Source organism: Scomber japonicus, chromosome 9 (assembly GCF_027409825.1).
Source record: "Scomber japonicus isolate fScoJap1 chromosome 9, fScoJap1.pri, whole genome shotgun sequence".
Lineage (NCBI taxonomy): Eukaryota > Metazoa > Chordata > Actinopteri > Scombriformes > Scombridae > Scomber > Scomber japonicus.
Window position 1 is genome coordinate 35,600,284 of NC_070586.1, and position 18,296 is coordinate 35,618,579.

Genomic DNA, 18,296 nt, shown 5'->3' on the forward strand with positions numbered 1-18,296 from the left:
AAATATCTCAACATCTACTTGATGGGTTGGCACAAAATTTGCTTCACACATTCATGATTCTCAGTTGATTGATCTGACTTTGGCAATGACTTTAGTGATCTTTCTCTCGACTGTCACCATGAAGCTGATATTGTTGACTGACATCTATTTGAGAACTTTTGGATGGATAGTCACAGAATTTGGTTCAGACATTTATTTGATAAACCTGGATATGCCAGCTGGAGCTCTCCCATAGAAACCAGGATACTGTGGTATGTAAACACCTGATCTGGAATTTCTCAACATTTTGTGTTGGTTGAGAAATGAAATGTTGAGGAATCAAGACACAACTGGCCACAGATGATCAGATACCTTGATACTGTTCGAATCACATATACAGGGATATGAATGGCAAGGTTACTCATGCAAGGTCATATCCAAACTAAGATCAGAAAGGGTCTGAAAACTGGTATACTAATGTGTGTCAATGTAATTATGTGGGGCATGGGGACAAGAGGATTGGACCAACGCTGTAGTTGCAGAATCAGCACCATATTACCAGCAGTAACTCCATGAAAACTATTAAGTTTGGGTCCCCTAAAGTTACAGGGAAAAGGAGGCCTATAAAACTGTCCATGTTGTTTTTAATGGCTGGAAACACTAATTCAAGTGTAATTATTATCATGAAGTAAAATAAAATTAAATCATAAAATTACTATTTCTATATTTTTAACGGTTTAATGTTAAACTGTAGTCATTTTCTCATGTCCATTTTGACCATTTCTCACATTCAACAGCCAATAAATATTGCATAAATCCAAGGCTTTTTTTGTTTTTAGGATCATGGAAAATGTTAATCCATCATATACTGGTTAAAATAGCATGATTTATGTGTGTCCAAAAGTTGAATGTTCCACCTCGTCACACCTAAATACTGTAATGTTCCTCTAGGTGACATCATTAAGAGGAAATTACAGTATTTTAGAGTTTGAAGAAGATAATTCAAATGCTGATGAGTTTTGAACATTTTTTGATGTTGATTTCTTTAAAAAAAAAAACCTTCTCTGTCAAGCAGATCCACCCTATAAATCACAAAACATGGGTAAGCAGAAATATTAGTTTAAATCTTTATACCCCGTCACATTCCACCACATCACAGGCTTTAGTTTATAGTCAGATACATTTTTAAAGAATAGTGCGTGAATTTGTTAAATATGTTTCATTGCAGGTGTGCATATTCTTCATGCTATAAAATACAAAAGTCAACATTTGGTCATGATTTGAACCATTTCCATGGAGTGAACCAGTTGTGATGATTGTAGCAGTAGAGGTAGAATGGTTGTAGGTTTCGTAGTGGGAGTCCTTTGAATCAGCGTTGACGTCACAGTGTTTACTGGACAGTGAACTCTCAGTCTAAACAGGATCCTTTGTGGAAATGTTGACTTGAGTTCAACAAAATATGTTAGCTGTGATACTCTCTAAAGACGATGCGTCATGTTCCGCACATTTCATTTTCAGCACAACAAGCCAATAACAACGCGGATGGAGACGTGTTATTATCCCACATTGTGTTGAAAAGGAACCACTTTGGCACATCCTCTTTCAGAGGGCATGGCGGGGATGGGGTGGTGGGGGGGCTTTCGGGGAGTGTTTCCTCTGCTGTGGTTTGGAGGGGCAGTCTGGGCCAACTTCCACCACTCTCTGAGGCCCCTCCGTTGATTTCCGACATATTTCCTGTTCCTCTGTCAAGGCCATGCAGAAAGTCACAGCTCACTGTGAAGCTGGACAACACCTGTAACTTCCAGTCTGGGTTCTCAGCCAATATAAACCCAATGTGGAGCATCACAGCACAGCTAGCTGCCAAGGCAATCACATTTATTAAGCCCCCTCACTGTGATGTGGAGAGACCCCTCCATTGACGGATCCATTTTACCTTTCTTGAGGGTAAACACCTTAGTGTCATAGTAGTTGTGTGGCTAGCTTTGAAATTAGTCATCCTGAATTCTTGATATCTTTCAAGTCCTGAGGCCTGTACTACGAAGCTGGATTAACATTCCCGGGATATCTTTCCGTTACCTGGGTTGATTTACCCAGACATTCGCAATCTCGGTTAAACGGTACTACGAAGCTGGTTATCAACCTGGTAATTGAACCCAGGGTTTTCCAATCTGGATCACTGCGTGCTCACATAAAGAGGAGGTGTTTGCAGCGTCTGACCAATCACAAACATGGAGAAACCCTGCAGAGCAGACTACTTTACCATGGAGGAGCAGACAATTATTCTTCAAAAATATGAAGAATTCAAACACATCATCCAGGCCAAAAGCAACTCTGATGCAGCAGCAAAGGCCAGGAAGGAATGCTGGCAGAAAATTGCCGACCCTGTCAATGCGTAAATTCGTGAGATCATACAATATTAATAAATTGGACAATATAAACGGACAGCACTCTGATCACACAATGTCACTTTATTACAGCATAGACGTTTCGGGCAGATCGCTTCCTCAGTGCCCTTCCTTTCATAGAGACATTAAGTTAGTTTAATATTCAACATTCAAAATACAAACCTATTTTGCGCTTCAACCATTTGAGTGAATGATGTCAAACCAACTGTATAACATACAGACTAATATCCCTCACGTGCCTCAAGGATTGTTTTTTAATATATATTTTGGCCAATTAAAAAGTTGCATCTATCCCTAAAAACTCTTGCTCTCCTAAGCACTCCTCTCGCGATCCGCGCACCAATGTCGACAGGATCTTCTAAGAATGGGCAGGTCATTTTCTAAGAGAACTGATTGATCAGGAGGTGGTGCTTTTATACTCGTTGATCTCTTATCCAGAACATAACCTGCTCCGGAGCAGGTTAGCCATTCAGCATAAGTTACCATGGTGATTTACCCCGGTAAGAAGTGAACCAGCTTTGTAGTACGGAAAACCCAGGGTTAACCCTGAAGTTACCTCGATAAGAGAAAATCCAGCTTCGTAGTACAGGCCTCAGGTCTTCTGGATTGTCATGGACTTCAGAGTACTGTATTGCAGAGAGGGAAGGTCTGATGATTGGTCACTTCTCTGTGTTCTCTGGTCACTTCTCTGTGTTCTTCACATCTCCTACGTGAAATGAACTGCATTCTACCATTTTCCAAATAAAATTAAGAAGTTGAGGACACGTAATATTGAGAAACTTGACCACAGATTGTCTATAAATTTGGTGTGGATTAGGGCCAACGTATATCTCTGACTGCCTTTACGATATATACCCTCTCTGCTTCCCTGGACATCAGGTAATGGTCTGTAAATTCCTCCCAACCTTAACATGGAGGTTACATTTTCGTCACAATGCCCCAAAAGATATAAGAATTGCCCAAACTTTTTAAAACTGGACTTTTTTAAAATCCAGGTTAAAAACCTCTATGTTCCTCAATTCACTTATTATTCTCTACCTTGCACACTGACCAATCTAGTGTTTATTTCTCTGTTTTATATTGTTTTTTATACAATATTTTCATTTTAGTGTTTAAATGCATTTTGTAAAACACTTGACACTCTAAAGTGTCAGGAGCACTGAGTTTGAATTATGCTGCTTAAAACAATCGTGCATGCCTCTATGAATTAATAAAGTTGATCTAAGCATGTACTGCTGTATTTGCTGCAAAGCTCTTACTGTGTTAGTTTCATAGAGATCACGTGTCTAAAAAACCTTTTTAGGTTTTCTGTTTTCAGCTATGGTGGTTATTGTTGGCAGTTGGAACCACACAGTCCAGTAATGCTTCAATTGATATGATGATTGGATGCATTGATGGATGGATGGATGCATGGCTGGATGGATGCATGGATAGAACTCCACAACTCCAGACTTTCAGTGAAGCCAAAGACAGGTTTGGCTTTGACCAGGGGAAAATGCCTAATCTCTTCAGCCTCTGATTCTCATAGTGCCATGAATTTTAGTGAAATGCCAGGATGACTCTTAAACAAATGAGCAGTCAAATGTTGTCATGGGACACCAACTCTCGTGTACAACAATGCTGGTGGACGGATCATTTCCTTGAATTTACACCGACCAAACAATCCAAGGAGACAAACATCGTCATCGGGGCAATGCTGAGCGGCCTGAGTGACGGTAGCAAATGGTAAGACAGTCTCCGTGGCGACATGGTATGTCATGTGTGCTTTCTGGCTCCTTCCTGTCGGTCAGACAGCAAAAGAATCCGGCCTCATCTGCAGGAGGATGCTCAGAGGGTTGCTAATATTTGATCTATTGTCAGTTGTATGTTCACATCTACATGAAGGTTTCAAAGCACTGGGTGTGTCTGTTTTTGTCTTAGGACTGCACTACAGTCATGATCTCTTGACACAACTTTGACTATCACTTATACCTCCATGCTTTTGTTATGCACTTTATTCTGGCATCAGCAAACAAAACACACATCGTCTGCAGTTAGGGTTAGGGTTAGCTGCAGCCAGGCTTTTCACAGGTACTAAGAGAAGTGACCACATTACACCAATCCTTGCTGCCTTTCATTGGTTACCTATGAGTTTTGGAATTGATTTGAAGACTTTACTGCTTGTTTTTAAAGAATTGAATGGTGGGGCTCCTGCCTATATTTCATCCTCCAGCAGGGCCCTACAGATGGTTCCAAAATCTCAACATGTCACTAGAGGAGACTGGGCATTTGCTGTCCAGGCACCTCAGCTGTGGAACTCTCTGCCTTTGTTTTGAAAGGTGCTATATAAATAAAGTTATCATTAGTATTATTATTATTATAAGGCCTATATTACCTGTCATAGCAGGAAAAGCACAGGTGTTACTAATAACATTAACTCTGATGGCTCAGAGATGGTCATGACAATAAGCCAGCATGCGTAAAATGGAGTCAATTAGAGTCATATTTGTGTCCATCTGATGTAAGTCCAATATTCCCTGTCCTTTTTATCTTTGGTTTGGCCTCCACCAACTCCTGAGAAAAACATCTGGCTCTGTAGCAGCAAAATGGTCCACTGAGTTCATCAGCTAGTTGCTAACTGTAATCAGGTGCTGGATGTGGCTGGAAACGAGATTGCTGGGAGTGGAGTTTGTGTGGTCAAACCAAAACACTAAAAGAGGCTAAAACGCTCTGTGGAGCTGAGCAGTATCGCAGATTCCGGTGATAATTCTCTATCACATTTCACATACATAAAAATACTGATTGGTTCTGCAGTAACTTTAAAACCACGTACCGGGCCTTTCTTTTATGTCTTTCTTTTATGTCTTTTCAGTATAATCACTGGCCAATAAGAGTGACTCATGTTTGAATACTTGAGTATCGGAAAAAAAGTATTTTTACATCACTAGTGTTGCCAAATGATGGCCATGTCATCAGGCCATTCATCCGTCTGTCTGTCTGCCAAACACTATGGATCAAAGCAGTACTACCATATATTTTACTGGATTATTTGATTATCCTGACATTTGCCGCAGATATTCATGGTCCCCTGATGATTCATTCTAATGGTTTTGTTTTGAGGCCAAAGCTTCCTTTCCATACACTAGACATATGGAAATCTAGTTGCCAGATTGACTTTAAATGTACTTCACACTCCTCAAATAATGAACCATCTCACACTCTAGCACCACCCTGAGGTTAGAATGAACCTGGAGTGTCTGGAAGTGCAGGATCTCCACTGCTTACATGGCGGACAATAAAAATGAGGCCCAAGATCAGCCTCTTGTAAATAAAGAAAGGGGAGCTAGTGTAGATGAAGCCCTCACCAGTGCTCCTGACTGGGGTAGTCATAAGGTTCATAGAGTATTCTTCCCTCATCTCAGAGGGAGGCAGAAGCCGGGGTGAGGAATTTGGTGGTCCACCGTAATATTTGTGCTCCAGAGGCAGCCGGAGCATTGTGAAAAGCCATGAAGCAACATGAATGCAGAGCTCAGGCTGTATACTGGGAAGCTCTGGTGAGGGTAAAACACTGATGAGACAGGGTCAAGGGTTTTATTCTCACTGATGAGTTGACTGATGCATCATGCCTGAGTGAACCACCAGCACCATTGTATTGACGACTTGAATTTGAATTGCCAAAACTTCTCTTTGCTGTTTTCTAAGTAGATTTCCTATGTGTAGTAGTTCAGCAGGCTGAACTATTCCTTTCACAGCTGCAAGTCTTTGCCCCTTGTAAAGCTATTTATTAAAGGATTTAACACATCACACAGGAGTATTGCCAAATCCGTGAAAAGTAATGATGGAAAGTGACTCTACTTAAGTACAATTTAAAGTACTCATACTTTATGTATTTCTATTAAAAGGCTAGTTTATACTTCTACTCCACTGCATTATAGAGGGAAATATTCACTACAACTACAGTTGAACATTTCAGAGTTATTTAGTAGTTCCACCAAAGAGAGAGAAACCAATGATGTAAAAATTATCCAATATTCCACAAAACAGAGAAAATAATAATGACCCCCTCAGGCTTATCTTGTACACTCTTTAGAGGTGCACGGCCCCTAGGTAGAGGGACACGGCCCCTAGGTTGAGGGGCACGGCCCCTAGGTTGGGAGCTGCTGCACTAAACTGCCTTACTGTATATACAATAGATGAAGTAGCTCCTCCTCGAAAAGCTGACAGTAGAAAGGATGATTTTTACTTACATTTACTTTTGAAAGTTTAAGTATGTTTTGCTGAAAGTAGGATTTAGCATTTTACTTACAAGCCATAAAAAAGACACATTACAGGTTGATGACGTTTTATTTGATGTACAGGAGCTTACAGACAAAAACAAAACAAAAAACATCCAACGAACTAAGCATTACATATCTTAAATATGTAGCATCATATCATCCTTCAAATTAAAGCACTCTATGTACAATGTGAAGGACACATATACAAAAAAAAAATCACACCCCGAAAAATGAGGTGATCCTCACAAATTATCACTCCACAAATAAGAGTGAAGTCTATATACACTATATGCTGTAATCTATATACTGTAGTAGCATAATGAGCACATTCTCTGTAAATTCTCTCCTGTGAGAGTTCCTCATTCTTCAGACAGGACACACACACACACACACACACACACACACACACACACACACACACACACAGAATTGATCAACTCCACAATCAGTACATGTGTCGGAAACATTATATCACAAAGGACAGGCCATGATGGACACACACTCACTGTAGTCACTAATGCATATTGAGTAATCTAGTTATTTCTCATTCATTGAAAATGCATCAGACAGAAGATGCATGTCCATAATTCTCATCACTTCTCATGAATGTTCCCTGTTACTGGTCTGAACAACTTTCTGTGTGACAGACCGTCACACATCCCTCTGTGGAAACAGAGGACATGAATAAAAAGTTACAAATAAATAAAAGAAGTTTCAGTACAAGCTTTCTGCCAGCAGTCTAACACAGCAGCAGTGTGTTGTCCTCAGTGCTGCTCTGGTGCTAGCGAGGTAACACACCTCTAGTGTGGGCAAACTGATGTCATCATGGCAGGAAGCTTAAAGTGCAAGCGAGCATATTGCGTGGTGGAGGAAGAAGGATGGCAGGAGCTCAGAGGTTCCCACCCAGCTGACAGACGGGGAGGCGGTGGGTTTAGAGGGGGAGGAGGTGCAGAGTCTTTGCCCAGTGTGCCAGGCCAGGGATGGGCATGATGAGTCAGCCTCAGTGCCTGAAGGTGTGGATGTCGTTGTGGAGGCTGACTGAGGGGCTGGAGCGCCCGCCGTGTTTACGGCAGGTTGTGCTGCAGCTACAGCGCTGGATCCACATGACGTTTCGGTAGAAGCCCTCGCCATCCGGGCAATGGAAGCGGAGCCTCACGGTGCGGGAGAGGGAGGGTGTGCAGCAGCGGTCATCGCTGCAGGTTCCGCAGGTACGAGGGCGGTAACGCTGTGCTGTAGAGCATCCAGCGAAGGTGATACTAACCGGTTCCTGCTGGCGGACGGTTCTCTGACACTTTTTACCCTTCTGGATGACAGAGACACAGACAGCATTAAACTATAATACATCTGACTTAAACTGACCAAGTTCATAACAGGGCTGATTCTTTTCCCACCTTGATAGCTACAGGAAGCTGAAGATCACACAGTCGGATCTGGCACAATCTGGTCTCTCTGACCATCCGACAGTCCAGGTTGTTGTTGGTCACCCGACTTGATACACCCATCCCACATGTGGTGGAGCACTCGGTCCACTCAGTGGTTTGTGGGAAACAGCTGGACTTCAGTAACACCTCAGACATGGGGAACGACATAATTTCTGTGAGAGAGCAAAGTGTTACAGTCAATCAGCCAATCACAGCAAACATCAAGCATTCTGATGTGTTCATCTTTGCATTCATGATGTCTGGACCACAATAGAATGAAACTGGATGATTTAGTCAATTTAGTAGCTGCCTGAACTTTACTCAAATGTTAATGTTCCACCAAAATGTCTTCTTAAGTTGAAATCAATCAAATTCTAAGGTTGCCATGACATTTACAGAGCACATTCATGCTCCTGAGAAGATGAACCTTCAACTTCAATATTGGACTCTAAATGTCACGTGTCAAATGTTCACAAGATGACAAATACATTTACTAGACAGAATAAAATTGGGATAACTTCTTTCAATTTTAATGACTCCATGACCTTTTGAATGGAACTGTGTTTTTAAAAGAAAAACATTTGGATCAGTTATTTTTCTAGGGAGAAATAAAAAGTAAGTAAGTTTTTCAGTCCTCCTTTTGTGAGGCCAAAAGCCAAATATCTCTCTGAAATCAGTTCAAGATGCTTTCTGGAGCTGTTTTTGGACCTGTTTGGATTTGTTTTGACACTGAGTTTGGTCCATCTCCTGCTCATCAATATGAAAGACTTTTTGGAGACCATATTTAGTCTTGGTGGCGGTAGAATGTGATGTTTACCTCTGAACGTGGCTCCTCCAGTGGCAGCTGGGTGCCGAGGCTGCGGCTGGACCTGCAAGAGGGCACTGATGTGGTTGGGAAGGGGCTGGCTGTCTGGCAGGGAGGTGTGTGTCAGTTCATCTGGCTCCTCACTGATGTGGTTGTCATCATCACACACCCATTCCTCGCAGCAACCGCCCTCGGTCCGGGCCAACCGGGGCCTTAAGCAGCGCCAGTCGGGCAGGGATACTTGTTGAGGACAGATGGGCATGCATCCCACTACTCTGTCAATACAGGTGCACTGGTGATGGCAGTTGGGCTGGAAGGCCTCGCCGTGCTGATACACCCGGCCGTTGAACTCGCAGGGCAGACCTTGGGCCTCAGCTGTCGACACACATACACAAAACAGGAAACAGAAGTGTGAGGACCGATATATGAACTTCATAGAAGAACAGGGTAAAAGGTTAAACACACTACATCATAGCTTATAGAATCAAACTGGGGCTTCATGACAATTAACAGCACTGAAAAAAATGAAAGAAAGTCAAAATTAGTGCAACAGAATCAGACATACCCCAACTCAGAGTCCTTGTTATTGGTTAACCTTATACTGAATCCTACACTTCCCATAATGCAACTTACTGAACACTTTTATTAGAAAAACACTCTTTCAGACATTTAGCTCTACCGGAGCCACAAAACTCATTACACCTGTTTATATATAACGGTTCTTATCAAGATCTTCATATGTAAAATCTCTGAACTGCCCCTTTAATATTCTTGTTTAAATTGGTGGAGGGTTTTATTGTGAATAGTACGGGAGCCATTGGTTTTCCCTCTTTGTCAGATGGCAGTGATAATATCTAATTGTAGTGGTTTTTAAGATTTCAACTTATCATGACCACAGACTGTAAAAAAATAATGAACATAGCCATTGTGACGTCACACACTGGTTGGTGGAATCCCATTTTGAAGCCTCGAGTTTAGCAATTTGACCGTCGCCATCTTGGTTTTTTGGAGCCAGAATTGATGAAAAGTGACCATATTTGGACAAGAGAGTTCCACTACAGTGCCTCACCAACTTGTCACAACTTATCACAAAGTCGCCGCGACCTTAAACATACCCTGCTTTATCATCAATTTGACTCTAAATGGGAATATAATTTACAAAATGAACATCATGATGTATTGAAGAAGACTTGAAACTAGCAATCGAGACCATAAATCATTAGGAAAGGTAATAAATCAAATGAGAAGAAGGGTCATTTGTGCATAGGCTTCTATACAAACTGACTTCATTTTGGAGCCAGTGGAGTCAACCCCTGCTGGCCATTTGAAATAATGCAGGTTTGAGGCACTTAACATTGGCTTAATTTTTCGGACCTGGCTTGGTCATGACTCAACTGAGTGTTTTTTTCCCTTCATTTGAAGGATTTTTAGAACCTTGAAGAGGTAAAAATATGCAGTATTTCACAAGACAGAAAAAAAAAAAACCATTGTGTAATGAGCTTACATTCTGTCTTATCCCTTTAATTATTATGTGCGGACCCCTTTCTTTATTCTTAGGTCTCACATAGCCTGCACGTCATACCTTTGCTTTTTCATAACATGGCATGATTTAACTCATCTCTGTCAAACAACTACTGTTTTTTGTGATTAAAACCCATAATATGCACATATAACATAATGTTCTTTTGCATGACCTCACCTCTACACAGTCCCCTCTCAGGGTCTCCTCCGGCCCCCAGATGGCAGCGTAGCCCCTTGATGTGATCACAGGGCTCGGTCGGGCTACAGTCCTCATTGAACTGCCTGGCGCACACTTTACAGCAGCCGCAGTGGTCGGTTACCCAGCTGTCACCCGGCGGGCATACTGGGGGCGAGGGGGGACAGGAGCACTCGGCTGGGCATTCGCTTTCTGCCTGAGGAACAGGGTCAGAGGTCAGGGTCAACAGGACTCAACAGATGACAATTCATACAATATATTTGTACTGTGTATAATCTGAAAGTAATATGAAGGCCACAGCAACTCACCATGACTGCAGCGCTGCAGAGAACAAACAGGCTGGAAATGATCTGGCACAAACTAACAGGGTAAAGCATCCTAGTTGTTGCAGCAGAAGAACAAAAATAAGAAAAAAGCAAAAGCTCGAAAAGAAAAGAAAAGAAAAGAAAAGAAAAAAACTAAGGAAACGTTGAAGTAAAATCAGCCGTCCACAGTCCTGAAGAGGAGAGAGGTCTTTTTTATCAGCTCCAGGATGAAATGTATCCACAGTTCAGAGTCCATGCACCGAGAAGTACACCGGTCTGCTCTCCTTTTTTTTTTGTTGCTCTCCTACAGTATCTCGGTGGCAGCTCAACTCAGCTCAGCTCTACTTCATAGAGAGGTTTCCCTCAGCGGGGCCTGTACTTATAGACAAACATGCCCCCGCCCCTGCTGTGATATCATCCACTCTCTCCTCTCAAGACAGCCAGAAAGTGTCCAAGAGGGAGGAGGCGGCGAGTTTGTTGGTGTGAAATACTGACGGAGATGTTGTTCAAATCCCAGTGTATTTGTGCACATGTGACTTTAGGGTGTCGAAATTGATGCAAGGGCCCAAATCTTTAATATTTAATAATAATAGGTATATTCAGGGAAGCAAATCCTGAGTGAAAAAGGTTGTACTTTTTAGATTGTGTAGAATCTGGCTGAGGAAAGGGATAACTGTCATTCTCCCACACATACTCAGGAGGTATTAGACAGGTCAGGTCATTGACAGATGACTGCAAGGGGAAAAAAACAATGGTAGGACAGGTGTAATGGAAAACCTGGGTAGGGAATCCCACTCCATAATGGTAAAGGGAAGTGGTGATGTGGAGAAAATCCCTGTGAACAACTCTTCCACAAGTTCAGGTCAAAGCAGGCGGGTTCTCTGCCCGCTTTGCAGCGCACTTACTGTGGGGATGGTGTAGCCCTGGACATCCTGTGTTCCCTCCATTTCTTTCCTAGTGGGCTGCATTCCAGGAAATACAGGCCTATCCTCATGTTCCCATGATTGGTAGGAAAAAACTCTGCTTTCCCATTGTCATCCCAGGGGCACGTAAAAGTGTTTTGCTGGAGAGCAGGAAAGTCCTCGCATTAAGGGTTGGCTCGGGCTGTTATGAAACATGGGAAATGTATTTTGGCACTTTTGATAAGGCTGCTGAAGGTCTCCCCATGTTCCTGAAAAAAATAGAATGTACACAGTCTGCTGAGAGAAACTGTGGACATAACTCATGCTGTCAAACATCTGTGTGTCAAAACTAGTAAGATTATAGATGTGATGCAGTAATTATGCATTACACAATTACAGAAGAACTAAGCAATACTGATTTTCTATGGGATTTTAAACTGTAACACACTCAATTGGAGCACTTTATAGCAGTGGTTCTCAATCTGAGGGTTGGGAGCCTTTATGTGGACTTCAAAATGATGTTTTCCAGATCTTCCTCAAGCTGTGCAGCTGTCATGGAATTGTAGATGTTCAAATTTCCATTTTTACTTTCAGAAGAACTATCAGGACTTCTCATCAATGTTGTTTTAAATCCTCATTTTGAAAGCTCATTCTCGACCCTGGAAGCAACCGTCGACAAAACAGTCTCACCACAAGGTCAAAGCGTTTAGCCAGCGTGGACGAGAAGTCCTTAAAGTACTCTGAAAAAAAAAGCTGCTTTGAACAGGAAAAGAAGTCTAACTTGCTTCAGCTGCCCACAGCCCACCCTGAAAACCTCATCAAACTAGGAGTATGTTGCTGTGACCAAAACCTGCAGCCTTCAGGCAGGACGTCGGTGCCACTACACACAGCTCACTTCCTGAGAGCAGGTGACTGAAGTGCTGATGTTACTGAGTGCATGCACACACATAGTGAAACATCAAAACCACACGCAGGTCACAGACTTACGCAAGCAGCCACCTAGACACCCGGCCCGGCTGTGCTGTAAAAACCGCCGGTGACACTGGAGTGTGGGGGGGGGGGTTGCTGGGGGTGAGTTGAGGGATGAGGGAGTCGGTGGTGGTGGGGGGCACCTTGTTGGGCAGCAGTGGGGAGGAGGGGAGCACAGTCTGGATTCTTGGCATTCCTGGCCCACAAAGGCAGGATGTGTGTACTGGCCACGCTGCGTCGGACACTGATGGAGGAGCGGGAGGTGGTGGGAGACAAGCGGGGAGTTGGGGGGTTGAAGGGGTTGCCAGTTTGGCAGCCTCGCGCCTGGCCCTGTGCCAACCATTGTTTGTCAAGCGAGGCAAACATTTCCAAAACACAGGTCAGGAGTCGTTGGCGATTCATCACGCTGCTGCCCCGTTTGTTTTCTTAGCTCGATATCTGACACCGACCGCCAGCCCGAAGAGACCCTGACTGTTTTTAAGACTGTTATTATGAACTTCTAATAAGGTAACCACGAGAAACACAATCCAGATACTATCTAAGACTGTCTTCGATCTTTCCTTGAAAAGCGGTGACATGAAGAGGCAAATCGTGCCCAACAAAACTCTCCAAATCACACTTTCATAACGTTCCAGGGGATAAACAGGAAGCGTTTGCGGCACGCAGGAAGAGCCGCTGTAAAGCATGAGTCACTAAAAAGACACAACAGGAACCCAAACAGGATCCATAACAGTGAATGGATTGGATGAGGTGTATATTAGACTCAAATAAAAGCTCATGAAAGGCAAAATATGTTCTTGTACAAATTAAATGGAGCTAATAGACGGTTTACTGGTTTAACACAGGTCCTTAACTTTTGACCAAAACAGGCAAACAACTACTGGGACGTATTTTTAAGATGGAGGATGATTCCTAATGTTTCTGGTTACCCTTCTGACCTTTCCTGTAACGCTATCAGCAGGCTACAATTTCCATTTGGTCACACAAAACATGAAAATCTAATTGATGGATTGTTATCACAATCAAGTTTCTCAGAGGTTAAACTTTTACTTTTTAGAATGCCACTTTGGGCAACAGAGTTAGGGTTAGGGTTGAGGTTAACGGTTTAGGGGGTTAGGGTTAGTGTTTTTTATTCTAGCCAAGCTGTCCTTAACTAAAATTGTAAACTTTTAACAATATTTTAAAAAGGGGACATTTACCAAGGATTTGGAGCCAATCCACACGGTCAACACACATTTGTCCAAATTCAAGGAGAAGAGAATGTTTAAATATCCGAAAGAACTACATAAAATCTCCCACATCAGATTTTTTTTAAATCAGCAATAACTTTTCTTTAAACTTTAAATTTTAAACCAGTCCTGGCTTTCACTCTTGTTAACGTTATAGATCTAAACCCACACCGACAGGGTTTATTTTCTCAGACTGTACATTTCTCTGTTCAGCATGTTTGTATAGATCCAAAAGTAGGTAACAAGAACACCACAACATGCTTCACAATTAGGTAAACGTATGTCTAGTGTGGAATCGGCCTGTGCGTGTTTGTGTGTGTGTGAAGGCTGCGAGTCACAACACCGCCTCCACAGGTTACGTCTCCACCGCATTCCTCATACTAGTGTCCTTAAAAAGCTCCTGGTACACTCCAGTCATCACTCATCCCTCTGTTAGCCTGAATGGGTTCCATTTTTCCCCTCCATGCACACATACTGTCTATATCGTACAGTGGTACTGAGCGGCTGGAGCTGATCACCAGCTGAGTATTAGATTTCGTAGATGAGTGTGAGCATATTATGTCATGAGAAGTGGTGCGTTCGGATGCCTGTGACTGGCAGCAGGCATTTTCACAGCATCAGGCCTCTGGTGTCTGGAGATTTTCCTTCATGTTTGTTTCCAGCATCCTTCCTTCTCCTACACATTCATGATAGTTTTTCACTGAATTGAACAATTAAACTGCTGAATTAATTTTTTTTAGTATTTGATAGATTTACTAATTCATCACGCAAAACACATTGTACCAATGTGTTTTGGTGATGATAATAATAAAGTATATAAATATCACCCGCAAAACACATTGTACCAATGTGTTTTGCGTGTGATATATTAATATACTTTATTATTATCATTGTACCAATGTGTTTTGCGTGTGATATATTAATATACTTTATTATTATCATCATATTTTAAATCACTCATTAAGCCCTATTTATTTCTTATAATATAGAATTTGCATTTCGGCATTTTCTCATTCACGTCAATACATTTTGTTTTTTTGTTTGCTGCCATCTGGTGGTCATTATTACATCTGTACTTCTTGTAGTGGCCAAGAGAGTCCAGACCATGTGATAATCCCTTAAATTTGTGAACAATTACAAATATGAGTATACTTAACTACCAGCTACCTTGGAACAATACATTATATATTTGTATTAGGTGTACATCATGTATTGTCTGTTAGTTTTTATATAAATATGCCTGGCCTGTTGTTATTAGCTCACATGTCATCAGTGGGTCCAAATGTCTTACAAAAGCTATTTACAATGTCAAAACATTATTTTAGGTTCTGCTAATGATGCTACATTGACACTTATGACATCATGGGATTTGTTGTATTAATTGCATTAGGTAGGTAACAAATGATGGTTAATATTTGAAAAGATAATCATCATTACCTCACCAAATGGGATGGAACTATTAGTGAGGACATTCCTTTAAAACATCACCATTTCCAGTGTTCAACACAAAAAAAAAAGAAACAAAAGGTATTTTATGTATGTAAGTTTATGAAGTGCTAATGTCTAAATGGTAGACAGAAGGTTGATTCCATGTTTATACAGGCACTAAGTTCACTTCCAAACTGCTGGTTACATGTTTGACAAATGTATTAAGTGTCTGAGTTGGATCAAAATCATTTCCATCTTTCTGATAGAATGTTAAAAAGACGGAAAATTAATATTTTGAAAACTACAAAGCAACATTTGGCAGAACAATTCATTTGCTCCAAAGTGCTACTCTCACTTCCTTTTAACGAGGTTTTGCTTGGACAGGTTTTCATTAGCAGGATGAGGCAGTTCTACGCACACTCTCACACTCTCAGGATGAATAAAAGTTAATGAAAAAGTAGGCTAGTCCTGCATGTGGTGGCTGCAGGTGTGGTTGTCCTGCAGCCACATACAAAAGGGGGGTCGTGATTTAAGCTGGCAGCTGCCCAGGCAGCGGGGCAGAGGGAAGCTGTGGCCTGCACATTCCTCCACGGCATCTAATAGGAGTGATGACAGCAGGGAGCACAGAGCAGCAATAACTGGCCACAGAGTTAGCAATGCTAGCAATAACCTGGCCATTGTGTGTCTGGCATGAGCAGGTGTGCTGCAGGTACTGAAGGACACGCCCCCTTCCACAGAAAGACAGAGGTATGCAACAAGCGGATATAACTCATAACTTTTACTGCTGTAGCTTCTCTCTGTATAGTACTTGTAGTTTTTACTGAGTGTTTGACTCAGTGTGTAACTTTACCTTTAGTAAATGGTGCATTAGATGCACTAATAAATTAAAACTGAGTGTGAGTAATGTGAAAGATTTCACTCATAGTCACAAACCAACAGAGGATTATAACTAACTCAACAGTTGCTCTTAGCTCTATGGTACTTTTTAGCCCCTTTTAGATGAGCTTGTAACTCTGCTGTTTTCAGTGACACGGCTGTGATAAAGCCACTGTACACTACCTGTTCAGCACCAAACAGCACACACACACACACACACACACACACACACACACTTAAGAAAGTAGCTGCTGAACATAGTGGAGTATTTAGCAGCTAAAGAGACAGATTTTTTTCTCTGGAGCTGGTGGAGACCAAACCAGAGCTAAAAGTAGTGTGAATTTTGCTTAAGTTGCTGTGCGTCTGTTGGATGTGTGAACAGGCAAACTTATGTCAGAATTGTGTTTGTGCTGCTGCCCCCAAGTGGCCAAAAAACAGATGCAACTTTATATAACCTACAATGTGTCTTGACAAATGTACATTGTATTTTTGTCACTATTAAACAAATATTTAATAGTTGATATAATAACAATAATAATAATAATAATATATAGAATATGTGTTATTGTTATAATAATATATATAGTAAGAAATTACAACTACATCCAGCAGACCAAAACAACACTTGCAATCATTTGGAGTAACTGCACAATACTGTAGGATATAATAATTCATATAATAAATATAATTCAGCCATCGTTAATTGTAGTATTTACACCCGTGACCTGCGAAATGTCCTCCATGAAAAAGGCCTGTTGGATGCAGACCAGCAGGACTTCTTGTAGGACTGTTTGATTTTCCTGAACTGTGGGCGGATTCTAGTGTTTGAAAACTTGGTATGGACATTCTAACCAGTGTTTTACGGAGAACAGACAACCATCAATGCAATCAATTTATTTAAAAAGAATACTCTACGCATTCTGCAAATAAAACATTGTGCAATGGGTGGAATCACAACCCTGATTGAAAATTGTAATCGGTCAAAGAAGAGAGGGCCAAACACAGCGTTGCAAGATAGTGTATCAACAAACCCAATGTGACAAACAGCAGGATTTAGCTAAAAATGACAGAGCCAGAGCCATCAACACAGACGCTGCCTTTCCCCTCAGCCAATCTGAGGTTTCTTAAACGGCACGTTGCATATTTAGTACACTAGAATAAACAAACTGCTATTTCAAAGGGACTTTAGTGTGGGAGCTGGCGGTGTAGCCGACTGACAGAGAGTGTCCTGTTAGTGGGCAGGGGGAAAGGTGGCACAGCTACACAGCACTGCCTGTGATTCAGAGGGGAAAATGTTATCACAGTAAAGCCGTAAACAGAAAACGTTCCAGGGCTCCCCAACGAGAACTGGAACACAAGCACATAAAGCTCACTGTGCCCGAGGCCCCTGGAAAGCCCATATACAGTAAATGGAAATGAAGTCACTTTTGATCAAGAAATGACAGCACAGAATTCATTGTACGTGTGAGTGAGAAACAGGCCTGGACACGCTCAGCCTTGACGTAGCTCAGTACAGAGTTGGTCTACTTCGGTGAAGCAGCGAGATCATTTGTTTGCTCAGCAACTAGCAGCATGCACTAATACCCAACGACAAATATTCAGTGTTACTGCCATCTAAAATTAGCCCAGAGTGTTTGCGCTGATATTCAGCTGGATTGAGGTCATTTATTCAAAGGGTTCTTTGAAACCTCTTTAAGGTTTTGAGGTGTGAAAGTTCTTGGTGGGTCTAGATTCACTTCTGAAGTGAAAGAAATGGACCAGTTCAGATGGACAATATTCTTTATTTGGATCCTTGTTAGCTTCCACACGCTAGTAGTCTTACTGGGGTCCAAACATATTGTACAATATGATTTACAGCTGATGTTAAGTTCAGTCAAGTTCCTGAGGAAACTAAAAGAGAACCTAACATTTCTCTGACTACATTATGTCAATTGCTAGTCATAAAATATCCAAAGGACTACTAGATCAAAGTCTTAAAGGAATGTCACATGAGCTGTTAAAGCT

At 41.7% G+C, this 18,296-nt stretch overlaps 1 protein-coding gene across 1 annotated transcript; it reads right to left on the reverse strand.

Moving 5' to 3' along the window:
• Positions 1–6,688: 6,688 nt before the first annotated feature.
• ccn1l2 (cellular communication network factor 1, like 2) lies at positions 6,689–11,093 on the reverse strand. The gene is made up of 5 exons (XM_053325817.1): positions 10,892–11,093; positions 10,566–10,779; positions 8,879–9,241; positions 8,032–8,234; positions 6,689–7,943 (listed from the first exon to the last, which is right to left on the reverse strand). Exons 1-5 carry the CDS (start codon positions 10,958–10,960, stop codon positions 7,641–7,643), a joined length of 1,152 nt encoding a protein of 383 aa, XP_053181792.1. The 5' UTR covers positions 10,961–11,093; the 3' UTR covers positions 6,689–7,640.
• Between the last annotated feature and the right edge of the window lie 7,203 nt (positions 11,094–18,296).

What these genes read in the sequence shown, in the direction of transcription:
- ccn1l2 (XM_053325817.1), bottom strand. Translation starts at nt 10,960, where the DNA reads ATGCTTTACCCTGTTAGTTTGTGCCAGATCATTTCCAGCCTGTTTGTT. An exon ending in TCTGCAGCGCTGCAGTCATG is followed by an intron (nt 10,780 to 10,891) that starts GTGAGTTGCTGT and finishes CCTGTTCCTCAG; the next exon opens with GCAGAAAGCGAATGCCCAGC. An exon ending in TGAGAGGGGACTGTGTAGAG is followed by an intron (nt 9,242 to 10,565) that starts GTGAGGTCATGC and finishes GTGTGTCGACAG; the next exon opens with CTGAGGCCCAAGGTCTGCCC.